This window comes from Ptychodera flava, chromosome 9 (assembly GCF_041260155.1).
Source record: "Ptychodera flava strain L36383 chromosome 9, AS_Pfla_20210202, whole genome shotgun sequence".
Classification (NCBI taxonomy): domain Eukaryota; kingdom Metazoa; phylum Hemichordata; class Enteropneusta; family Ptychoderidae; genus Ptychodera; species Ptychodera flava.
This window is the reverse complement of record NC_091936.1, coordinates 26,004,406-26,032,275: the sequence shown is the minus strand read 5'-3', so window position 1 is coordinate 26,032,275 and position 27,870 is coordinate 26,004,406. Positions and strand designations below refer to the sequence as shown.

Here is a 27,870-nt window from a genome sequence, read left to right as displayed (position 1 = left end):
TTGTACAGACATCTACTGACAAAGTGCCCTCTACATGCCATCCTACCTGTTGCATAGGACAAAAGAGTTCATCCACATTAAAGATGAGCACAATAAAATTCACAGATTTGCAGTTTGATCATTAGAGTGGTGAAGAAGCATAATGCAAGACAATAAATGTTTATCTGTAAAGTCAATGACAACAGTCATTCTGCACTATATCACTATAGAAAATCAAAATTTTGCATCATCAATGCAGACTGTCACCTTGGTTACTATTGTTGACAGAAAATTAGCAAACGACAGTGATCTTGTTCTGCTCTGTCTCTGACAGTAGCGTGTACAAGGATGGTTTTCACAATTCTATCTGAGTAATTATGAGAAACATATTATTCTCTAAAAATAACCATACTGCTTCATCAACTCTATATATGTATCTTTTGTGGTCATAATAATTTTAAATTCTGTGGAGAAGCCATTTACTCTAAACCCTGAGTATCAACCATACATTGGCGTTGCCAAGAAATTATCAATAATTTATGCTACCAATGCAAGATTACTTGCCCAGCCGTGAGGTTTAACCACACATGTAGTCACACTAAGGAAAGTAACTATTTTTTGTACACTGTGAAATGATTCATTCTTATTCGATGCGTTCATTGTGTCTAATAAAAAATAAAACCCTCATGAAAGGCTTTACATGTATTTCAGTGTGCATCACAAGTTTTTTTTTACTTTATATTTAATTTAATTTTAGTTTAATTTTATGTTTATTTTATTTTTTTAATTTTATTTTAATTTTATTTTTTTGCTGGCAAGTGTTCAATTATTTCTTGAAATATAGGCTGTTTGAAGTGTAATACTCTGGAATAAAATTTGGATCAACAAAGATTGAGACCAGGGCAAGGCACCGAAACGAAAATTGTCTTCTCAGACTCAACCATTTAGGAAGCACCACCATATCACCCATCTGAAAGGGTTGTTTTTTTCAGACATTGTTCCATAAGGCAGTATCGTGTATCATTGAGGTACGTGTATATCCCCGTGGTTATACAAAGAGACATGTCATCTATACTTGTGGCAAAATACAAAACAATGCCAAACGACTAAAGCAAAGTTGTCCTCAATAAGTCGCATCTTCGAATTCAAAAGAACTTAAATGCCAGGAGCTGACTTTTCATGTTTTTTGGTCACCATTTTGTTTTGTGCGTCAATCGCAAGTTCTCATTCTACACCCAAAGCATGTCGAAACACATTCTATGTAGTTTGTCAACGCAGGTTCTATACCAGTCCTGTAAATGCACTGCTGTTACAGAATCTACTTGCCAATAAAAACGAATTGCAGTTAACACATGTGCGCGTTGATTTGACAAGATGAATACTACGTATTTCAACATACTTTTAGCAGCAGAACAAGAAACTTGTCGGGATCACAAACAATATTAAGGTAATATGCACCTCGAAAGTGAAAGACTTAGACTTTTGCTCAAACTTTCCTCAATTAAACGTTAGACCATTCTCTTATAAAAGAAAGAATAAAAATCAGGGGTCATCGTGCAAACTTTGGTACTAGATAGACAAATTACTTGCGATTTCTCGATATTAGAAATTCAAAATGGCCGCCATCCCTGTGTTAACTCTGTGGGGAAAAATAAAATTTTCGATTTTCGAAAAACTAAGCTGGTGAAAACTTTTCTTTGGTCAAGAGCGTCACAATGAGTCCCCACAAGTGGTAGGTCAGAAGAGAATTGATAAAACTTGAAGGCCCGAATTTCTGTCCCCGAGGTGCTTTCTACCTTAAACAATGAAAAAAGTTATCAAAGTTATAACAGCTACTAGTCCTTCAAAGCAAATTAGGAGAGCTGAAGAAACACAATGCAAGACAATGAATGTTTATCTGTAAGTCAATGACAACAGGCATTCTGCACTATATCACCACTGCAAATTAAAATTTTGCATCATCAATGCAGACTGTCACCTTGGTTACCATTGTTGACAGGAAATTAGCAAACGACAGTGACCCTGTTCTACATGCTCTCTCTCTGACAGTAGCGTATACACGGATGGTTTTCACAATTCTATCTCAGGAATTTATGAGAAACATATCATTCTCTAAAAATAACCATACTGCTTCATCAACTCTCTCTACATATATCTTTTGTGGTCATAATAATTTTAAATTCTGTGGAGATTGGAGAAGCCATTTACTGTAAACCCTGAGTACCTACCATACATTTGCGTTGCTGAGCAATTTTCAATAATTTATGCTACCAATGCATGATTACTCGCCCGGCCTTGAGGTTGTATGTAGTCACACTTAAAGAAATGCCACTGTTTTGTGTACGCTGAGAAAATGATTCACTCTAACTCGATGCGTACGTGATGTCCAATAAAAAATAAAACCCTCATGAAAGGCTTTACATGTATTTCAGTGTGCAAAATTAGAGTTTTATGTTTTTGCAGTTATTTCTTGAAATCTATACAGTTTTAAATTCAATGCTTTGGAAGAAAATTCGAATCAACAAAGATTAAGACCAGGGCAAGGCACTGACACAAAAGAAAAAAGAACAACCGTTTGGGAAGCGCCACCATCTCAAAGGTCCTTTGTTTTTATCAAATATTGCCACAATGCACCATCGTGTATCGTTGGGGTAGGTTTATACTCCCCCAGGTATACAAAGAGACATGCCATATGTACATCTGCTAGATATACTAGTAAAACGATTCCAAACGACTTATTCAGTAAGTCTGTCCTCAGTAAGTCACGTTTTCAAAAGAACTTAAAAGGCCAGTAACTGATTTTTGATTGGTTTTTTCACTATTTTGTTTTGCGTGTCAACCGCAAATTCTCGTTCTACTCCCCCAAGCATGTTGAAACAACTTCTAAGTAGTTCGTCAACACAGGTTCTATTCCTGTAAAATGCAATGCGATTGCAGAATTTACTTGTCAATAATAACGATTTGGTTTATACATGCAGACACTGATATATAATACTGTGAATCTCAGCACACCTTTGGTAGTAGAACAAGAAACTAACTGGCATATCGCAAACAATAATAATAATAATAAAAATCATCAAAAGTTATAACAGCTACTGGCCCTTTCAGCAAATGTGACCAGAGAGATGATGGACCAGCCTTTGTGGCTGTCAACCGCAAAACCGCACAAGAATGTAGTTCGTCAAATGCCACAGTATTTGGCGATTAAAGGGACAATTTCTCCGTATCTTGACACGATTAATCTTCTGAGTACTTAAAATAGTCGTTATGCTTTTCTGCACCCTTCAACATGCTAAACAGGGTCACGATCAACAAAGGATACTGTCAACGAAGCTTGATTACTGAAAAAAGGTTATGAAAAAAGCAATGGCATAATTACAATTTTATTTCGTGGAAGTTATCAAAACGGTATACTAGTAGTATGCTATCGGGCTGTCGATGGATCCAACAAACCTCAAAATTACCGTTTGGTAAGACGGTATTCCGTTCTACATTCATGTCAGACACGATTAAAATTATTCGGATTCAGAGCTTATCTTCAGAAGGTGTTTCTTAAGGGCAAGGGGATCCTTTACAAAATATGACAAGATGGAAAGTCATTCAGTCCTACATCGTCCATTCTCTTCTCAGAATTGATGCAGTACTGCAGACACTTATCTGTGACCAAACCGACAGCGCCCTCTTACAATGATATATTGTTAATGACGTTCAGTGAGACAGATTTCGATTACTTGTACGATTTCTCCTCCCACGCTAGCCACTCGCGCACGTTTTGAAAATGTGTAGCCACGAAGTGTGGGCTGATAACGATATCCTTTGACTGAAAACTAAGGTTATTTTCGTGATGAAGTGATCTGATATAACTCGATTTCATAAAAGTTCAAAAATAGTTCGTGCAAGCGCTAAGCTATCATAAAAAGCCTAAGGATAAGACATACGTGGCATCATGATGACTGGGAAGTAACATAAATTCATGTATCATATTTCTTATCAGCAGTCACAAGCTAAATATAATATTTCCAGACGTAAAGCTCCCACCTCGTCGAAGCGTGGTGTCTGAAGCGTAAATTTCTGAGCGGTTTTTGACCACCCTCGCATACTCTCGCCTATTATTTCAAAATTTCAGCCTTCTCCTTGATGATTGACGGTGTCCCGAAAGCACAAAAATTAACGAGTAAACATAACGTGTATGAGATAACGGTGTCTTAAATATATAATATGCCGAAAGACGGACAGTTAAAGATCTCTTACGAAGTTTCGCTCCGTACGATCTTGGATTTGGTAATCTCATATCTATATAAAGCTGCCAAACAGCGGGTGTTAAATGGAAACCATCTCTACAATTTGTATAATAGTACATTCTTCATTCGGTCATTCATAGTACATACAAAAGTATGCCATTACATTCTAAATCGTAACTTGACACGGACAACGTTGGTGTAGGCTGAACATTCCCCATTCTATTCAAACACTTAGAAGAAGAAGCTAGCACGAATATTAGGTAATTGATATCCAGCTATTTTCATTCGTCAATTCGACAGGTGCAAAACCATTTTATAGGCAATGACAGATGTAGTTCTGGGGCGATAAATTGTAACGCAAAAGTGAAGAGCATCGTAAATTGACTAACAAAAAATATTACTCAGGATTTACGTCACAGTGAGCTTCACTTCCCAAATACAAAAAGTTCACTTTCTCAAACAGATTCATTCCCCTCAAGAGCCAACATTTTTAAATTGCTGCACTTTTATACTTCGTTCATTGAGAAATACTGCGAAACTACCACAACGATTGTGTTGAAAGTCCCTCCATTCACCTCAGCGTTTGCCAACTTTAAACAGCTTGCCGATCTCTAAATATACAATGTAAAACAGTTCAGTGTGTGACGGCATGCTCATCGATCGAATATCAATATTTCTCCGATCCCGCTATCATCCTTTTCCTCTTTACAAAATGCTATTAATGCAATGTCTATTGATAAGTAAACCTTCAATTCTGTGATCTGATTCAAATTTCGAGCCATTATTGTTGTTCAAGGACCGGAATAATTTCATCCCTTAATGAATCCTGTATCCCCAAGCGGGAGAGCTTTATTGACAAGATGAATTGGACGAATATTGAAAAATGAACATGAATACGCGCGCAAGGCCATGGCGGGGCTCCTCAGCTGCCAGGGTATCGGTCTTTATATAGGATGCAGATGATTAAAAGGATGTACAATAAATGGATGGATGACTATTTTGTTGCTCTCTGTGGACTTTTATCTTCGGTATAATAGTTATTAAAGTGGATAACGGCGTCTATTCACACCATGAAGGAAGTCGACAATCAGCGATTCCTTGTCAGAAATCAATGCAAACAGCTGCAAAAACAAACAACAGCTGTGAAATTATATATATATATATATATATATATATAATATATATATATATATATATATATATATATATATAAAATATATAATATATATTATATATATATATATATATATATATATATATATATATATATATATATATATATATATATACATATACATATATATATACTTACATATGGATCCGCACTCGCCCTCAGAGGCTTGGTGCATGTCTAATGCTCGTATGGCCTTTTGCCGGTTTCTGTGACTGGGAAATTAAAGATGTGAATTTTTCTTACATTTTTTTCTGAAGGGACCTCTTGACTCGTCATCTTCACAAGTAATAATAAAAGCCAGGGCTTACGCGAAATTTTGTGTTTGTGGAAGACGGAACTGTGATTGTGTCCTTATATAATTGAGGGCGCCTGGCAACTGCAGAAGCTATAGGACGGAGAACCCTCCCCGTGTCAACAAAGGCATCCATGTATCACATCTTCCTGCTTGTAAAATCTTGTTACAACAAGATTCTAAGAAACTCAGTAATCAACTCTGGCAGAATAATGCAGTGAAATTAAAACTATAATAACATTTAATCAAGTTTCGTCTGTCAGGTGTGACGAATTAGTTTGGCGACTTTCCAATATAATTTTAATTACATTTACGTATACATGAACGGGGACTAACAAACACATTGAATTACGTACTGTGATCCTTACAATCAAACTGAATAATTTATCGTCAAATTATCAATTTTAGTAGCCCAACAGGCCGAAGCTTAGGACTTTTGGTTTAAATTGTTGTTAAATCATCAATTTGAGTAGACAACAGGCCGAAGGACTTCTGACATAAATATTAATATAACGGTAGTTCCAGTGCTGACGATCGACCAAAAACAAATAAAACAAAACAGAATTACGATGACAATGACTGAGAATGGCGGTGACGTTAAAAACTTTGTTTGTAATTAAAATTTGACTAATCAAGCAAATATTGTATGCATTTGACGTGTGGCGGGCTACAAAAATATGAACGTCCCCCAGCGAGAACAAGTTCCCGTAAAGGTATGGCCAGTGAAACTTTCTAAAGTATGTAAAGGGTGTTAAAGTAACGCAGCGTCACATGGAAAGGAACTAACCTATTATATTATAATAAAGGCAATTTGCTCGTCAGATTCCATTTCCATTTAAAGGGACATACGATGTAACTTGTGGCAAGTTTTTTCAGTATTCTGCTTCTGTATATCAACTACCGTGTCTGACCCTAATCCATTTGTCATGCTGAAATTTCGAGTATTTTTTTTTGTCAACACAGCTTGTATCTGTATAGTGTTTTTTATTGTTTAAAAATGAATTCTAGTCCGGACTTGAATACAGTTTTCAATAATAACTATGTAGATAATACTCAGCTCATTCATATAGGTTGTGTTGATATGCTAAATACTTGGCATTAAATTACAGTTTAGGGATACAATGCAGAAAGTGTAGGGAAACCACAAAACAAAAGTTCTGAAAAATAGCCAAAAGATACAGCTTATGGAGCTTTAATTACTATGTCTCACGCCCGGAGACAAAACTCACGACTTATCACTGGGTCCACAAGGCTGTTATTGATAGAATCTCTCGTAACGTCTGTGTATGTATTAGTTGTTCCAGCAGCACCTTGCTTCACTGAGTACAACCCAGTGCACAACTCCGATAGTGTGAGTGTTTCGGTATAGGCATTTAAATGTTCGGCCTTGCTGTCTTCTAATATTGTACCATAGCAGCAGAACCAAGACTGTATATGATTGTACTCAGCTGTACAGTAAGATGTGAGCCGCGACCGTGACGACGTCAGCCTTGGTCGGAAGCCTACAATTGCCGGAACTTTCATCAGGTGTACCATTGGTAGCGCCCGTCCCGCTAGCTTTGGTGTGTTCGATGCCTTTCAGAAGATTCTGCCGATTTTAGAGAGCATGATTATTTTACATGCTATGTGAGTACAATTGGAATCAAATAGATCGAGCAGATAGTTTTCATACATGGATAGGTGATAGAACGATGTGTAATTCACGTATTGCTTGGCTTGCATTGATATAGAACTATATGTTAATTAATATCTAAATTGTATTACTTCATACGGACATTTCTTAGATTTTTTAATAGGTATGCATCAGAAAAAAAGACAAACGTTTGAAATCACAGTGTAGTCAAAAAGTTTAATTTTCGCTCATTGTCAGTTGTCCTGTACACCCGCTGAAAAGTTCCTAAAATGACAATTTTTAACCAGAATAAGGACGTCTGTTTCATTGGACACGTGATAGATCTGAAAACAGACAATTGTCAATTATTTCACTGTCAAGTTGTCAGATGGTGATAAAAATAAACCATCTGTAAAGGTGCAATTATGGCCGGTTTCGAATCAATGCCCGCGCAAGTTTTGAATTACTATATGGTTACCAACTATTCTCGGTATTGTTTTACCATATTTTATCATAGACAGGGATTGAGACGGTGTCTACGCTTTCCTCGTGATTTTGTGAGCCTGGGGATAGCAGGGAACATTGCTCAGATAATATTTTGTTTTCGTTTAAGTTAAAGGGCGTGACGCAAGCGAACACCTGTTGATCGTCTTCACTGCGAGCAGTACAAACCTAGAGTCGCTGGATTCTCTTTTGAGCTGTAAACTTCCCAGGGCATATAGCCATCTGGCGTGCACTTTCTTTGCCAGGACATCACTGGGATTTGTGTAGTGATGTGAAATATTGCGCCAATGACGTTTACCACAGTGAGAGTATCAACGTTCACGCCAGACGATTCTCCAATCCACTGTGACTTCGCCCGAGCCACGCCGATAAATGAACGCATGCTGTGTTGTTCAAGAATCATCATAAATTCATAATATTATACTCTCCCGTAACTTTACCGTTCGATTCGCAGCTGGAGCGGTCATGTGTTGCCTATTTTCATTTATATCATCATATCATCGTTACATTCATGCTCTGTCACTTAGAAATTAATCACATGTTTGTGAAAAAAAACTGCATGCTAAATTCTTCAGAAACTCCTATTTACGGCAAATTTACAATTACTTGACGTCATTTAACTAACAGCTGACGTCAGGCAACGGAGCTAGGTCTGGGAGAAAGGAGCGGAGGAAGGAAGAGCCAGACAACAGTTGTCCAACCAAATGACACCTGTGAAGTCACGTGGTGTGAGCCCCTGCAGCTGAATAATCGCCATGTTGATTGGACAGACGACCAACGAGACATCAATCGGTCAATTTCTTGGAGAAGGAGCAAAAGGACATTAAAATTTTCACCAGACATCGGGAGGCACTTCCCCATAAATCCAGAGGATACATTCAAACCCTTCAAAATGTAGAACTTTGCCAACGTGTCGTAAATCGCCATAGTTGTGGTTTTTGATGGTAAATGCACTGTGAACTGGCGTACGCACATATGAGCTGAGGACCCTTCAGTTGCTTCTCAATACAACATCCGGTGGGTACAAGTGAACGTACGCGTACAGTGTTGTGCCTTGGGTGCTGCTGCTCTGACTACGGGATCCAAAGTGGTAGGTTTTCGCCCGGGCAGCTGGCTTCCCGATCAATTAGATAAGTATGTATTTCTTCTTCTCTTAAAGATTTCGTTGTTCACGGCAACATTTATTCAAAATCGTGAAAGGCTTTCAAAGCAAGCCTGTCGTAGCGTTGTTGTAGTGTTTTGTTGTTGTCGTGTTGTCAAACATTAGATACAACGTGTTTACAATGAATAGATCACATAGATCACACTTTCGCCCAGACTTCCACACGCTGCTGGATCATAATAGATGGAAATACGTATGTCTTCGGTACAATGGACACAGCGGGCAAAATTTAGCACTGGGCGGCAGTAAATTGTAGCGAGACACATCTCTGCTGACTGAGAATTATCTCAGATATTATACAGCAGAAAGGCAAAAAATTGTGATGTCGTTTATAGGGGCGACATGTGATGTTATACTTACAACCGTACCGCGATGTATTGTGTCCTGTAATTGAGGAAGTCAATGACCCACATACTGTTGTTCTCTCTTCTTTTATACAGTTTGCCTGCTTTTGTTATGACAGGACAATTTGTGTAATTTTTCTCAATCATATTGCTGCAGTCATGTCGGCGGCCCGCGTGAACGGTACCCCACCAGGTTCTGCTGGCTCAGCGAGGAGCCGCAAGTCAGCGTGGGAAGAGACGTCCCCGGCGACCCAGCTGAATTCCGAATCTGCAAAGACAAAATTGGACGTGGAAAACAAACCTGAGCAGACTCTGAATTCATCGAGGCCCGCCAGCGCCACGTCAATATTGAGCTCTCGGTCAAGGAGGTCTGCCTGGGAGAAAGAGGACAGCATCCGACGGTCGCGGAGAGTATCACGAGCGAGCAAAAATGGCACGTCCAAAAATGGAGATATTAGGTTGAAATCTGTGGAACTCGAAGAGAAAATCAGAGATAAAGATGCGGAATCCATTCTCATCACCGATGGTTCATGTGTCGACTCTCTGAAGCAAATATCTAAAGTGTTTAAATCAAAGAAATTTAAATCAGAAAAATTGGAACGTTTGTACCAGAGGTATTTTTTCAGTCTGAACAAAAGTAGTGTGACCTATTTGATTGGACTCCTGGTTCTCGTGTGCATTGTCATGATCGCTTTCTACTATGCTCCTGGAAGCACTTTGTGGGTTAAGGGTGTAGTTCTGGGACTGGTGTTAGCGTTCCTCATCGTTTTGGAGTTTTTTTGCAACCGCAGTTCATTTACCCAGCGACAACTAAGCATCGTTTGCTATGTTATCCTAGGAACAGTGTGTGTGATTGTCTTGGTTGCTGTACTCAGTGCCGTGCCCTCATCTGCTTCTGCTGCTGTCTGGTGCACCGTCTTTTTTATCTACATGATCTATACCCTGCTGCCTGTAAGGATGCGCTTGGCCGTCCTCGGTGGATGCTCCTGTGCAGTTCTCCACATTGTGTGTGCCGCTGCTAAAAACCATAGCGACAGTTTCCTGTGGCAACAGGTGAGTGACACTTCCCTCTCATAAAAGTAACCGTCATACATTTGGAAAATTTTACAGTGATAAACTCTCAGAATTTGCTGAGATTTATGGTTCAAGATACCTTATTGTAAAAATTTCAATTTGTATGAGTTACAACCCAGTACCTTGTCATATATGTTCAAAATAGAATCTCGTAGTTGACCAGATGGCAAATACTTTACGAGTGTCTGTGATTTACAGCCTACAGTAAATGTGTATTCGCCACTCTGGGCGTCGATTATATCTGTTAATTGTTTATCGACCCTCGCACCTTCAACACAACTTTTCAAGAGCTGCACAAATCGTGTCAGGGCGTTCCCACTTTTATTAATAAAATTTGATTTCAACAGTCTACAACTGTTAGAGATAATTAAAGGACTGTATGTACGCCACTCAACTTGATGAATAAAGCCACTCAACATGATGAAAGAAAAAGTGACCAAGAAGGTCAGTGTGTGGAACCTGTTTGAAGTGATGATGTATGTAGCTGATAGATGTAAGATGTTAATGTGTTTCAGTGTTGTTACATTTTACCAAGCCTCTCATTAATTTTAATATTATACATTGAAATTTTTTAAATATGCAATTATGAAGTTACAGAAGACATAAAGTGTTACATGCGGCAGTGTAATATTTTATCACTGATATTTTTATATCATTTGAATAGTTGTTTTGGTGACATGTCTGAAGTAGACCCATTGCTTCACCTAAGCATGTTTTTAGATATTACTCCGTCAAATAATTATCAGGCAAACGTTGTTGAATTTTGGTATGATTGCATGGTAATTTGATGAAGAAGTTTTAAACGAACATTGAAATCAGATCATTTGGCATTAGATTGAAGAAATTCCAAAATTTGACATTGTGTGTTTGAAAATGTTTAAAATGGCGTGTCACAATCGCAAAATTACAGTCGCTGGACGCCAAGGTGTCGTAGACTTGTCATAATCTGTGAACAACTTCCTCTGTGAATGACAGGCTCTTCATATCGTATGAACAACACGCTGGCATCCCTCGTCTGTACACTGCATTTTGAGCATACTGACCGTCTCTTCTACAAATGTTGGTAGAATGCTGTGTCCAAACGAGTACATCATCTGTAGGTGTCTGATCTGTTATTTGTAAAGAGTGCTTCCAGAACAGCTTGATTGGTATCCAAGGATACATATTGGTAACACGTAAGCCGCTGTGCAAAATTGGACATCTCTGTAGATGCTTCAATAACTGGATAATGTAGAATGGAATGCAAAATGCAAGATATAACCCTTTGAGCGCCAAAGTCATTTTTGTCACCTTTTTGAAAATTTAATATATATACCCCAGTCAAATTTTTTCAGATTTTTGCCAAAATTTTGATAAAAATCTGTTGCCAATGAACTGTATTGTCCATTTGCTCCAAAATTTTCACAAAAATTTACAGAAAAATTCCTAAAAATTGGTAAAATGTTGCAGTAAAATTTTGGTGGGAAAAATTAAAGCAGTCAAAGGGTTAATTCATGGCAGCTATGACAAAACGTAGAATCACCCTACACTCTGAATGTTGTGGGTTTTCTGCTGTTTGGTATAAGATGGCTTTTTCATAATTGAAGACCCGGGCCATCAGAATGAAAAGGCCAGAGTCTGTAATTGTGTCAACTGTTACTAAAACTGTATCAGCTTTTTTGTTCAATGATTATCAATGGTTTAGCCTTCAAGCCCTAGCAAACAAGCCAGCCAGGAGATAATGACATCCAAATCAAATACCTAGGGTGAAAAATGCATCAACAGTTTTTGGGCTTTGCCTTCCACATGAATATCCTCCTTTCACAAGTTATAAAGCTCATATTTAAAATCTGTCATTAGGCTTGTTGAGGAGTACTACTGGGTTATGATGGTAATGAGACAGAAAATAGCGTCTTGTTTGGTCATGGCAGTGTTTTCACTGAAATGGGTCTATTTTCCAGTTCTGTACAAGAGCATGCTGTCCCTCTATGGTGACCCTACATTACGTTATGTACATGCGTGTTCCAGTTCAGTGGTTTCACGTACATGTACGGTCTCTTCAGTCATAATTGTGTTGTGTAATGACCAATTTTGAAAATTAAATTCATTGGATATGCTTTTTGTTCACGTTGAATTATGCTTTTGTTCACTGGCTGAATGACCATTGCGTCATATGGTTGGTTTCCCTGGATGAGGTATGTCTGTCAGACGAAAATAAGAGAGATTTAATGCCAGCCCTAATGTATAGCCATATAATCTCTTGGTTTGTTTGTGTTAACCTGAAAAAATCCCATATGATATTTTGCTGTTAAATTGTATTTTGTCACATAAAATCTGTTCCCGTTGTCGATCTAGTTTTCAAAGAGAAAGATGAGCTTGTAAAAATTTATTGGGCTAAGACCATATCAAATGTAGGAAATGGAGACTGATTTGTCTGAGTCTTTCTGTCTGAGTCTTTTGAATAAAGTATACCATCTGTTGGTACTTGACATTAATATTTAATCCCACTCTGTTTAATAATCTGTAATATTGCCCTTCAGTAATGTGACAGTTAATGTAAAATTGTCATCAGTTTTATCCTGTAACTATGCAGCTAACACTTCTGAGGGGGAAAGCTACTGCCAAGTCGGCAGAGGTTCCTGTCATTGTTTCAAGATTATATAATGCACTTTTGATATGAACTGTGGCATTAATTAGCTGGCTGTTGCTTAAGGGCTTGTTTGTCTTTTTTTGGGGAACTGTAAATAGATTGTATCCAGGGAACAGATGATGTGCCCAGTCGGAGTCTCTGGTAGAAGCCGGAAATCATCAAACATTGTCGTTGATCATTTTATTTCACAGCTACAGTAGTTTACAGTAACTGTCATGTCAAAGTCACAATAAATAGGATCTATGTTAATGGTTAACCTAAATGACATTTAGGTAATGTTTAATTGAAAGTAGACGAACCCAGTTGCAATATCATCGCAGGAGGACTTTGGTTTGACTAAAAATGCAGGTATTAAAAATTTATGCAGGAATGTTTGTAAATATGTGTAAACAGTATAATGTGTTTGTTTCATACAAGTGATTAGAATCAGAAAATAGAGATGAAAAAATTCTGAATGTGATGTAAATTGTGGCCAAGTGAAACACGTCAACTACTGCATGAAATTTCATAAATAGATGCCTTTTTTGTGGGGGGGGGGGGGGGGGAGGGGGGGGGGGGGGGAGGAGGGAGTTTATAATCTAACATCTGCTTTTTAATTCTGAATCAGTAAACCTTGTATTATTATACAAGAGGATTCACCAACACACAAGTCGGAAGCCGTTGGTAAAATTGCAATCACTCGGTCATTTTCTGTAATTGGCCAACAGTCAAAAGTGAAAGTGGGCCGCTGTTCAACTTTTTGTCTATCTGCTATTGTAGGGCTTCATGGCCAAAGAAACAACTGCTTATTGATGGAAAAGTTGGGCAAACAGGAAAGTTTCAACATACATTGGCAAAAAATAATTCATTTTGATGGATAGACAATTTTCACAACTTGTCCGATGTGGTTTGAGTGACAAGGTTTATTCAAAACATCAATATTTATGATTTATTGGTCACATATTAAACTGTATAATTTGTATTTCTTGTGCGTGTATGTATATGTGTATTGAATGGATACTGTAGCTAGTGGGCGGTAACATACAGCCGGAGGTCCTGATACTGTGCACCGTCAAAAAAAGACAGCATGCTACGGTATTCATGAAGATGAGCTTTGTGTAAGAAAATCATGGAATTCAGTTTGACTATAAAAAGAGTGTCGGAATAATATCAATCTGTACAGGACAGTACTTTCAAATTTTAAAATGCATATTTACTAGTTCAACATGAGTTAATATGGATTAGCTCAGGCGCATGTAATATTCAGAACATGATGGAAGGTTTAACGAGTTTGTTGTTGAGTCATCTGGTGAAATTTCAGGAAGATATTTCCATTTTTATGAATCATAAACGCTCTCCTAAGTGCCACATTTCCCCAAGAGTTTTTTATAGTGTCTCGCTGTTTCGTTGATATGTGCTGTACACATCACTGGGAAGACAAAGTGAAAACATTACCAGTCTGATTGAAGATGTTTGTCCTGACTGGACGAACCAGTGGAAGGGATTTTATTAATGATAGTGAATGGGATTGAGTATTCTTTTCAAAGTGACAGTAAAAATAATCACACCAGCGCAATGGTTTATTGCTTCAATAAAATACACCAATGAGCATGACCTGCTGTTCCAGTTACACATAAACTTTACCTCGACGGCTTGCAAATATGATGTTCCAGTAATACGCGCTGTGTACCGTTATCAGTCCATAATTTATAAATCTGGACTCTTTGAAACGTCGTACGATCACATTTTGAGTAAATTCATATATTATGCACTTCAGTCTGCATGGCTGCTACAGTAGGGAAAAAATTTACCATTTTGATTCATTCAGGACTCTCCTTGTTTGACCATAAAACGTGTAAACCATGAAGATTAGATATATTATTGATAGAGATAGAATTGGAGTGAAAATTATACAGTTTGATGCTTTCAGAGCAACTGATACTCATTAAGGTCTTCTTTTGTAAGGGTTAAAATAAATAAATAAATAAATAAATAAATAAATAAATAAAAATAAATGAAATCAATAAACAAATAAATCAATAAATAAATAAATAAAATCAGTGGTTATTTACTAAGAGCCATTGTTTTTATTGCTGAAGATCATGGGATGTGGTTCATCGGATAATTTAATAAATTATCTAAAAAAATGATGCCTGAACAGATTTATTACGTAGGAAAATACAAAGAAGAGAAAGGTATATATGTTTCATTGGGCTGATTATTTTGTCCAACTTTATCATTTGCAAGTGATGTACCGGTCGTCAGGGTAAAGTTATTGCATCAATGTTGACAAGATGATGATTTGAATGTGATTTGAGAAGTGATGACGTCATAATTGTGAAAGTTTGAAACATTTGCTGATATTGTGCTTCAGGAACTTAAACCTTCTTTTTTCTTTCAATAATTATGTAATCACCAGGAGGAAATATAAATTAGGTCCATGGGTAACTCTTTGATTAGCTAATTGCACATACAACAATTTTTACATTTGTATTGTAAAGAAATGCATTTATATTTTCACAAAAAACGGTAAATCTGTCCTTTAAATTTTTAAAATGACTGACATTAGACGGGCAAAGTAACATTTGTATTGATGACATCTAAAAATCAAATTTGCAGAAGATAGTTTGCACTGTAAGCATACTTTCATCTGAATTCAACCTGGCTGCTGTTAACTGTAATCCCTTGGAAAGCCATTGCTCTTTATGTTATCCAGTCTTTGGAAACCAGGATATTTTTGAGAAAATTCAACTCTTTCACTGGCCAAGGTAGCTTGGAGCCTTATGGTCTTTGTAGTGTGGGTATAGAACTAATGTTACACAAAACATGTTACATGGACATGAAATAGGGGCAAAGGGTGTCCATTGTGTATATTCTCCATTTCAAGTCTCATGTGTCAATTCACAGTAGGGATTTGACTCATACTAGCTACTTTAATTTCCCTGCTGATAAAAATATCTCATTGTTGCTCCAAAGTGATGAATTACAGTGCGTGTTATTATTTTCGAAAACTCTTGGCAAGTCAGTAAATTTGAAAATGACTCCAGAAGTGCCTTTCAAAGTACAGATCAAAAGCATACATGTTTATCTTCCTATACTCTTCATGGAACTGGTTTAACCCTTTGAGCGCCACAATTTTTCCCACCAAAATTATTGTGTGCAACATTTTACCAATTTTGTGAATTTTTCTGTAATTTTTTTGACAATTTTGGATCAAATGAACGTCACGTTTTATTGGCTTTGGATTTTTATCAAATTTTAGCAAAATTTGGTGTATATTTTGATATAGGCTACAAAAATTGACTTTGGTGCTCAAAAGGTTAAAAAGGCCAACTGAATTATATTTGTCATTAGTAGACACTTAGGTCCTTGTTTACGTTCTAATGTGCAGTCGATTTCATTAACACTGATGCATTTAATTAGGTATGCAGTATGCAAATTCAATGGACAAAGTCAATTATGAAATGCCATTTGTTCCAGCAATAACATTTCAGCATTTAACAATTATGGTTTTCAATTGATACCATAAATAGAACATTGATTGTCCAAAATCGACTTTTTATTAGCAAAGTACAATGGCTTTTGTATTTTATTCATATAGATACAGTAGTTATTGTACTTGTGAAACCCCATAACGATCAACTGGCTGATCCTGTAGGCAATGGACAAGCTAAGAAATTGACTGAATAGTAAAGGGTAATTTTACATTCAATAAATTCAATCAATTGACAAGTATGTGAACTCACATACACACATGTGCATGTTGTGCATATTTTCTGCCGTACGAAAGATCAGACGGAGCTGATGTGATAAGTTGTCCGCATCCCTTGTATTTCTTTCGGTCAGCTTCTATTGAATATCTGCAAGGCAACAGTGACTCCAATTAGCCATCTAAACTTGTCGGTTGAATCCGGAGACTTTTCTCTGCTAGTGATGAATAAATATACAGAGATAATGGATCTGCTTTCATTTGCTTGGCGTATCTGTCACGGTTCAGATTTCAGGACATGAACTATTTTATGTTCGGTGATCATCTTAATTACATACACTGGGAAGTTTTCTTTTCAGTTCTGCGCAACACTAAATGTAGCTGTCACATTGTAGAAAAGCTTACCAAGTTTACATTAGCTCATTTCTAAATTTACATCAGCTCGTAAAAATATGATATTTGATAGATGGCAGACATCCTGGCTTGCAACAACGGTGCCATTAGGAGTGTAGAACCCACTGTTTACCATTAACCCTTTGAGTGCCAAAGTTGAATTTGTCGCCATTATCATATGAAAACCAGTCAATATTTTCCTAATTTTTGCTTAAGTTTTCATCAAAATCTGTAGCAAATGATATGTGATGTACATTTGGTCTAAAATTATGAAAAAAAAATTACACAAAAATTCATAAAATTGGTAAAATGTTGTACCAAAATTTTTGTCGGGAAAAATTACAGCGCTCAAAGCATTAAGAAGCGAACTAACAGTTACCATACAGCTGTTCATTAGTAAAACCATTCTAACTGCTCTTTGAATGTTTGCATTCTGTACAGTGATAGACGTACATGTACCTATTGCATATGATCACGATGTATTAACAAAATCCCAGCTTGGAGATTTAAATTGATGTGCACATTAATGACCCGGCTTGGAGATTTAAATTGATGTGCACATTAATGAGGACGGTGCAAGTAGGTTGGATTACACAGGGGTTTGAGTTATTAGTGCGGTGTTGTCAAATCGCTATTTGATCCTCCCACTCAATTAGACAGCCCAGGCGAGGAACAGTCAGTTTTTTCCTTGAATTTCTCAGTGCGATGGCAAGAGAAGTAGAGCTGTGTAGTTCACTGATTCAAGGCTAATGCGTCTTTCAGGTATTGTGTGTCAGGGTCCTTGGCTGTGCTAAAAGTACAGTAGATCCTCATTTGTAATAGACCCCTTCAGTGTATACCAGGGAATACAGGAGCACAATGAAAATTCGAAATTCCTGGCACTGCTATATTTCTGAGTGAAATTGCAATAATACTTATACTACTAATAATAGTACTAACCTTATAATGAAATAATAATAATCATCATCATCATTATCATCATCGCTTGTTTATGGCTTTCATCATATTTTGTCAAAATAGAAGTTTTAGATTGAAACAAAGATTCAACTTTCTCAAATAACAGGGTAAACTAGTGAATAATAAATATATTATTAAATATATTATTCACATTATGTAAATAAATATAATAGACTTTATGTCTCCAGAGTTACTCAAAGCATTCGTAATGCTGTTTTGTTGGCCAACATTTTGTTCTGACTTGTCGACATTCTCTGTATCACTCTCCCCATTTACTGAAAATCTTGTCTCCAGTCACAATAACCTCAGGGTCCATTACCAGGATCTCAGCTGGCCGACCAAATATAATGAAAATCTGAACAGTGCTAACATTTGGCCAAATTCACATTCATCCAAACCATTGTAGTTGATAGCAACCATTATAACCAATCACACAACACATTTCTCCAAGGCATTGTCCTGAACAGAGGGTTGTATAACGTTCTGGCTGATTTACCCACCACTGCAGATTTACCCACCACTGCACTGGGCAAAGCCCAGGTTTAAATTACAGTATCAATGATATCTTCATGTGCTGGGTGTTAGGCCTTAAAATACAAGTTTTGTGTAACTTTTGACAACAATATCACAATCTTGCACTGTAACTCCACTGTATATAGTTTCACATGAACTACAAATAAAACAGATAGCTCAATTATGTTTTGTCAGTAAAAAACAGTTAAAGCTTTTCATATGTTTGTGTATGTTGACTATCACTGGGACACCTGTTGTACATGTACGTGTGTGCGCATTGATCTCAGTGTCTTGAATGGCTTAAATCTCATCTTACTTCTACAGTCACATTGTTGCTGTAATTACAAGATGAGCAGTGACCTTTGGTTTCCATCTGGGCCATGTTTGCTTGTGAGACAAGAGTTCAGCGAGCAGAGCTCAGGCATGAACACCCAGCAGTCAATCCATGTCTCATATTCTACTCAGATTGGGTGTAATAGGGACTCGTATGATTGTGATTCCTACAGCACTTCTCATTGTGTTTGTACTTTGAAGTATTTTGCCGTAGTTTGGGAACAAAAGTGAACAGTTGAGAAATGGTGTAACATGTCGTGGCTTTCCCTCGCATGATTGCTTCGGAATACCAAAGGGAACTCTGGTGAAACCCTAGAGACATGATATAACTGACGACATGAATACCTGCTTACAACCTGATAGAAAAACCCTGGCTAAAGAGAGGCAAAGTTTAATCTGTTAATAAATGAAGATCAGATTCGCTTCAGTTATCTGTGATTATGTCAATCACACCCTGCTGCTCTGCAAGATAACAGTCTCTTCTTCCGTAATTTAGCCAAACTTCTGGATCAAAGTATTCAAATATAGAGGGTGCTGTTTACTGCATAGCAGTGTAATCTTCAAAATCTTGGGTGATTCAAAATAGCACATACAAATGTTAAGATACATGTAAGTGGATATAGCATTTCGCATTAATTACAAGAAATCTAGAGAGTTGTAAAAATTTAGCAAGGGTAAAGGTAGTTTTCTCCCCAGCTGAGAAAAACAGAGGGCTAGCCACTTCACATATCAAGCCTTAATTTGCATATTCTTTTGTTGTGAATATGTATTCTTTTATGTGGTTATTAGCATATGAATGGGTTACTCAAAAAAAAAAAAAATTGAGAGATGGACCACCCCTAAAAATCCCTGTGTGGCAAACTTTGGTAAGGGTATTATATATATAAAGCCAGAAGCCCTTAATTAAACATTTTAATTTGCATCCAAAGGTTTGTGTGTACTGAGCTTCACTTTATATTCCAAAAATTATTATCGTAGGATATTTCAATCATGAGTGATGCAGAATGGGTTCACTGTAGACAGATATTATTTTTTACTGTTATACCCAACAGTGTGATAGCAAAGTAGCAAAGGTCACCAAATATCAGTCACGGTAGCGTCATTGATATCAAGCACCATGAAAATACACAGATTTTGAAATGTCTGTTAGATTCTTTAATTGGGAGGAAAACTAAGAATCTCTACAGCCCAATTGCATTGAGTCGAAGTTAATACCGTCGCATATCTCAGTAGGGGTTTTGCCAATGTTGACGTCAATCGCCCTGCGACAAAGCACAAGCACACAATCACAGCTAATAAGCATTTACTGCAATTTTACCATTTGCTGGTGATCTGAAAGCTTGTTGCAACTCTCAGAGAATTTTAGTCTTCAATGGCACACTCTCAATGAAATAGCATACGTCAAACATTCCCAGAGCTTTCCACTCAGGATCAGTGGGGAAGTATATTTCATATCCATGTAATTGCAAATCAAGTTATCTTAGAAACTTTTTTTGCGTGACAGCTCATCATTTCTTAATATTTCAGATGACAGTATTTGTATCATTTTCTTGACATCGATATTGCAGCACCTGTATATCCAATATTAGGGTACAGGCAAAATTTTTTTATCACTATGAAAAGATGCCATGCAATGAGGCTGGTTTACATGTATATTTTCATTGTTTACAGGTAATTTGTCATTTGTAATGCAGCTTTCTTTGTGTACAGAGATTCTTTTATGGGTTTTGGGAACTGAATAACTGCATGAATGAACTTAAAACTTTTTAAAATAACACTTTCTGAATAACTTCTACATTGTATTTTTTTAGCAACAAGTGAAAGTTTTTGCAGTTTTTTAGGAAAGGAAATATTTAGATTTAATGCTAACGATGCACAGAATCAGTCACAGATGTCATTATGCACATTGAATCTGTAAAGGACTGTACTGTACATACTGATTAGCAAAGAAATATGCAATATTCTGTCTGCCCTCTCTTAAATTTCCTCATGAAAATAACCACCACCCAGTGAGAATCTGCCAGGAGGCCATTCCTTGGAATCAATCGTACGTCTTGAAGTCTAATTGATACACGTCAAGGCTTGTGTCAAAGATGGACGGAAATTCAGCCGTCTTGTCTGTAGAACACAGAAGCCCTTAGGTAACATTTGTGAAAATGTGAACCAACTTGAACAGTAAGGATACTGTATCTTTTTTTCATATTATTTAATTTGTGGTTGTCTTGTATATTTGTCTTGTGATCTTGTTCTCCTTCTGTTTCTCAGATCTGTTAGTTAGTTTGCCCATTGATCTGTGTATGAAATAAAAAAAATAAAATAAATAAATAAATATATAAATAAATATATATTTATAAATTTATTTGTGCTTTTTAAAGTAGCAATAACAGTTTCTCTCTTGTCTGAACACAGGGTGATATAAACTTGTTTATTGAAAGTGGTGCTCAGATTCCGTTACAGCTGATTTTGACCATGTTCAGAATGGATTTAATTATGGATACAATCAATACAGTTTTTCAGTCAAGATGTTCCAAGCATCCTTGTCATTGAAGTGGAAATTGTTTTTCATATGTTAAATCTTTTTGTGGCAGTTATAATGATCACACAAAAGATTCTGCATCTTGCGACAGCTTGATAGACAAATTCCCCAATATTGCCCTGTGATAGACACATTGCTCAATATTGACCCATCGCTGGACAATATAATGGTGTGAGCAAGATTAGAGTAAGCTGCACAGTAGCTTGTTTGGTGCTCATTGTGCTCGAACAGCCGGGAGACAATAGACAACCGCAGAGAGGAGCAACAAAACATCAATAGCAAGTAGCCTGGTCCAACAAGAAAAAGGCGTTCAATTGAATTGTAAGAGCTCGCTGAATGACAATGGTGGAGTGTCAGACAAACAAAACTCTAAATAACTCGATAAATTGAGATTGGCGAGGACTGAATGTGATATAATGAGATTTGGGATTATTTTTGTCCCAGTAGTAACCGTTGCTAGGGCACTGGAGTAGAGATTAAACAGAAATATCTTTCATCTGTTTGCTCCCTGTGTTGACAGTATATAAAATCGTATGCTCCTTTCTGTGATGGTATCAATATCATGTTTGTATAGGTATACAGAAATGATCTTGGCAACCACTTTGTAATCTTGTAGAGGTGGGCGTATTTTAACATGTGCTCAATTCACCTATTTAGCTGAAGAGCTTTTCAGCCCAAACTACCGTGGCTAGATAAAGTTTTTAAGATTCAAGAATTGAAGTTTTGTTTTACAAACCTGATTTGAAGAACAGTGTACCATGAATGTTCATCAGTTTAGTAGTATAACTACTTTGTGTGTTAGGCAATTGCATAATTTGTGCAGAGCATCAAAGCAGCCAAACCAGTCTGTCACGATTGAAAATCTCTTTTTATGAAGGTTTACAGACACTGAATACTGCACAAACAATGCCCAACAATTACGCTGAATTCATACAATACATTGGAAAATGCGAATTGCCACAGGCATAGGTAACCAGCACATGTACAGTACAGTGCATATTTACCTTCAGGTCTGGATCTTTGTGACTGTCTTAATGCTGTCTAATATGCCCCATAACTGTACCTGCCCAGTAGTTTTCTCAAAAGTTATAAAACCAACTCAGCGATTATCTTTTTCTTGTTCAGTCTCTAGGCATACAGGAAGGGTTGATGTGCTGTGTGTATTGTGAAGGTCTGTGTACCCTAGAAACCGAAATTCATACATCACTGACTCAGAAAAGTTTTCGTTAAATCAAGATACCTTTATTAAGATACTTTATATGGCCGATTCAAGATCATGAAATACTTAAATTGACCTCAGAAGAAAGACAGATCATAAGTCAAAGGCATATACTGCAGATGACAACTGGCAATTTCGAAATCATAGGAAAACCCTGATATGATATTAAATTGCCAAATCAGATCAAAGTAATCCTGATATATCATGTTAAAAAAACCTTTATTTCCAATATATTTTCTACCTGTACAAAAGGTAAAAAAGAAATTCTGTCACAATTTATTGGAAAGGTGTGACAGCGTTGTTTGCTGAGTATTCTGCATTTATGGTTATTACCAGAAATTATTGTCACCATGAACTTTTGAAATGCTCTGGCCAAAAGCTAGTTTTGATGGACACACATTTACACAATTTTAAGCCAGTGAACAACAAAACTTAATTTGTTAGCATAGAATTTACCAAAATAATATCCAAATATGGTAAAAACTGTATGACATTTTGTATTGAACTTCATGTCTATGTACAGCTACCAACATGCATATGTAAGTTGAGAATATCGGAACCACGTTGCCAGCTAATGAGATCAGTCCAAGGAAACTCTTTTCCACTGTGTTGGACAAATCTAGACCATGAAATACGATCATGACAGTTTGTTGCCAATTATATCTGTCTTTTTTTGTGTGTTTGACCTGCGCCCCGTTTATCATGAAAGTAATGATGCATTAGGTCTGAGTCAGTGTACCTGTACTCGGTAACAATTTCTGTTGACAGCCCCTCGGCGGTTCATATGAGTCTGGTATTTCAGCAAAACAGAAAGTGTATAAGGAAGAATGACAGGAGCCTCCAAGATTGCCGCAGCATTCTGATAGGATGGAATTGATACAAATACCGCGATGTCACTGATTGACAGCTGCCTTCACATAAATCATATTGTAATGTCATTTTTAATACTCTGCCATCCACACCGCAGAAGGCTGACATCATTAAATTGATTCAAAATTGGAAGTTATTTTTTTTTCTTGGTGAATTATTTATCCAGTTTGCCTTGTAAGTGCAATTCCTTTTTTCCAAGTATTTGAATGTGGTAATTGCCATCACGGCTTACGGAGGCAGGATGGAGCCATGCGCCGTAGCTTCAATGAATCATTTGCACAGTTTCAAATTTAAAGCCTGTCCCAGTTGGTTGTGTGTCTGCGTAAGATAGGCCAATTGTACAGATAATTCCACTTCATGCCAAGCGATGGCACGGACAGCTAAGCTAATGATGGCTTCATGAGGAGCCACAGCTCTTTTCATAAAATGTGAATGCGAATGAGACAGAGCCGCTCATACTTATACACACTAATGAGGCACATTTTATCAATGTTGGGTGTATTCATAGGCTTTTTCAACCACAATAGTTCAATTTGATAATTGAAAGCAGATTAGTCTGATATCTTTTGGATGAGAGGATGTGACGTATTGATTAGTACATGGGTTATGTACATATACAACTCAAGGAACGGTATAGTGTCCATCTCATCAATCCCAATGTCTGGGAGAAAGTGAATGGTTTGAACATCATCAAAAGCTGTGGTTTTGGCTTTTGAAGTTGAATGACAATTTCGCAAATATTATCAAATAAAGATCAGTTATCAGCAGTTTTGAGTCATAAAATTTGTTGCAAAAATGAGAGCTGACTGTTCAATGGAGTATTGCGGCTGAAGTTGAAAAGGGAGTTGAGTTTTAGTTTTAATTTAACGGAGATCGGTGTTTTCCAATAGAATTGCCAAGTTTTATGAAATGATATTTTTGTGTTAGTGACATTTGAAAGAAGTTATGGTGTTAATGAAATCTTGGCACTATAAAAACATCTGTGTGATAAAATATCTGTTTACTCTTTAGGTGAGGTCATGATCATGTGTTCCAGCTCTGTACCAAAGGTGTGATGTGGCTAAGAATGTGTTGAAGCTTCGCCAAGCACGTGCATGGGAGTTTGTTTGAATGAAGTTCTTGTATTTGTTACATTAGTGTGACATTGTTTTGTGTTATATAATGCAGGTATCCACTGTCTTTACAATAGATCCCATGCAAAGCTGTAAACCCCTGTGATGAAAAATCCCAATCTTCAAATTTTCCCAATTGTGTTATTCTGAACAGACATGTCTGTTTATTCCAAACCGATATGACATTTTGAAATTGATGTTAAATCACCTTGACCTGAATGTTCTCTATGTATCAAGTTAAATGTATATCAAGATTTAGGGAGGAAAAATATCCAAATCTCTTTGTGTCTCTCGTGGAAAGTGAAGAAGTAAATTGACATTGGCGTTAAAAGGGCCAAGCATTTCAAAAGGCAGGCTGTGTAATCCGTGTATCCTCAAAGGCATACAGCCTCTGTTTTCAATTAGGCTTTCAAGATAACCTCGTAATTACCTGTGTTTGCCCAGTCAGTCCTCGGAGACTGTCATCTGACCCAGCTCATATTCCTCCTTCAGATTTGGTAATTATCCCAGAATTTTGACAGGTTTTTACTGTGGTAGGGTGAAATATCTGACTTTTCTCAACTCGTAGGGGTGTCTTGTTCTTGACTTGATTTCTTTCACTGTATGGATTTTATTAGCTGACCATCCTCCGTCACAGCTCATACTGATGTCCATATACTCAAAGTTCAGTCACGTGGTGTATATGTATGTCTTGCTGTAGGATATCATTACTGTACGTACTACTTTGTATACCCACATTTTGGATTGCAAAATTCTGAACTGATTATTGTAAAGTATGATTAGCTGTAACTTTTTGTGCAGTTTCCAGTAATATTGTTGTGTTTGTGAGATGCAGTTTACGTGCTGCTCCAAAAATCATAAAGGAATGTTTAACAGCTCGTCAACACAGTTTGTGTTCTGTCCAATGTTACTGTTGATAACTGAACTTTAGTGGTGATGAGAATTCAATTGATTTGTCAACATATTCTACTAAATATTCTATAAATTGATATTTAAGTAAATTTTTTGAGAAAAATGAAAAAATGTAGTTGTTTCATTCATCATCACAAAAATAATAACCTTTTTATCTATTACAGGTACTATGTTTTTTCCCCATAAAAGAATCATGAGTTATTTTGCCTATTACTATCATGATAGCATATATAACTCCACTCTGCTCTGTATTTCATACCTTAGCCTATCGCTACCATATGTTTGATTGTATCTATTTCTTCCACTCTATATTGTACTCAATATTTGGCGTATCAGTGATGTCAGATTATAGCTATTTATTCCACTCCTTTTTGTATTCTATATTTGGCCTATCACTCTCCAGTTTGATTATAGCTATATTCTAATGGATCCTGTATTCTATATTTAGCCTATCACCACCATTACAGATTATAGCTATCCACTCCATATTGTTCTCTATATTTGACATGTCAGTGATGTCAGATTATAGCGATTTATTCCACTGTTTTGTACTCTATATTTGGCCCGTCACTACCATGTCAGATTATAGCTATTTATTCCACTGTATTGTACGCTATATTTGGCCCATCACTACCACGTCACATTACAGCTATTTATTCTTGTCTATACTCTGATTTATTGATCTGATTCTGTCTATTTCGTGGTGATTTGTTTGATTGTTTATTATTCACATCGTAATGTATTTGATGCTCAGTTTGTCCATTTCCATCATATTTTCCGATTTTTTGAAATCCTGTTATGTCACAAAATCAATTTCCTGAGTTATCGGGAGGTTGCTGGGTTTCTTGTTGCCATGTGATCTGAACACAAGTCTGTTGTTCAAGGAATCCCTTCACCATACAGTGTTGAGACCTAAGCTGATGCAGGGTTCTATTTGAAGCTTCCCATTTTTTTTTCAAATCCTTTTCTGTAACAAGTTCAATTTCACAAGTCAGGAGGTCAGTCTTGATTGTTCTGTGATCTGAAACATTTTGTTGCTGCTATTTGTCCAAAGTTTGGGAGTGTTGAATATGAGAGCTGGTTTATGTGATGTGGAAGATGAACATATATGGCATTATTAAAACAATATTCACAGATTGAATAGACGGAGATGAAATGTTTTGACCTTCATCAAAGTCAAATATCATGATGCGGAAGAAATTTGCGCTCATTGTGACTTTGTGAAGGTCATTGAGTAGGCAGGCGATATCAAGATAAATCTTGAAAAATGTAAACACTTTTTGTACTCTGTAACATATGTCACAATTCTGTTTTCATTCTTTTATGTATTGACATGAAATGAATTGAAAAAATGTTACATACATGTAAACAAAATCCAACGTTTTGATGCCATGCGGGTATACCAATATCTCATTTCCCCTTTAAATCTGAAAGCTCACAACCACGTTGTGTCGGAACACCATCTGGTCAACTGTATTGGATGTGAAGGCTGGTGAGATTGAAGTGGTATGAAAATAAAAAAAATATTTTTCAGTTCTTGCTTTGAGTGTTTGTCAGTGCATCTGCATTTGATTGGCATTTGCAGACACAATGCCTGTCTTTTGTTTCACATTGAGATTATAGTATGCACCTGGTATATCATTTCCCCTCAATCATAAACAAATTACTCCAAGTTCAAAGTTTGTAATATCTGTAACTTGACTTTCATGCCTCTTGAAATAGTCAGCCAGAAACTGATGCAACAGTTGCTACCTTATGTGTGTTTTTCTCTGTGATTTCAACACACAATGTCTGTTATTAGAGCAATTTCTACATCGTAGAGTTAAAACCTGTTGAGTATGATGCAGGCTGTGCTCACCTGCATACAGAGTACTAGTGTGTGGGCAGTCAGACCTGTATTAGAGTACCAAAATTATAATTAATTACTGTAAAGCTGAATGCACATATGTTATGCAATATGCCATTGACTTTAGCAAGTTGAAGTCATGGTAACTTCTTTAGGTCAAAGGTAACTACATTATTGACTGACATGATAAATTTAATTAAGGTAGTATGCCTCTTGAAAGTAAAAGATTTAAACTTTTGCTCAAACTTTCTTCAAGGTGTATTTCAAGCATTCTCTTTCAAAATCAAGAATGAAAAGCGGGAGTCACCGTACAGTTTTGTACCAGGAAAACTCATTACCTAAGATTTATTGTTAGACCAAAAAAAAAATTTGATTTGTTTCTGGTCAGCGTGCGCATCACTTCAAAGTGTGCACGTCAACTCTTTTTTTTTCCTGTTTTTTCATTTGCCCCTAAGGAAAAATGGGAAAATGTATCAAATT

The 27,870-nt window shown here is 36.7% G+C and overlaps 1 protein-coding gene across 1 annotated transcript in view; it reads left to right on the top strand.

The window, feature by feature from the left end:
- Window positions 1-8,546: 8,546 nt before the first annotated feature.
- The window catches only part of LOC139140483 (adenylate cyclase type 5-like), a 130,888-nt gene continuing 111,564 nt past the window's right edge, over window positions 8,547-27,870 (top strand). Inside the window, 2 exon segments of the mRNA XM_070709777.1 lie at window positions 8,547-8,936; window positions 9,405-10,361. Of these exon segments, the coding sequence (XP_070565878.1) occupies window positions 9,468-10,361 (894 nt within the window). The 5' untranslated portion in view covers window positions 8,547-8,936; window positions 9,405-9,467.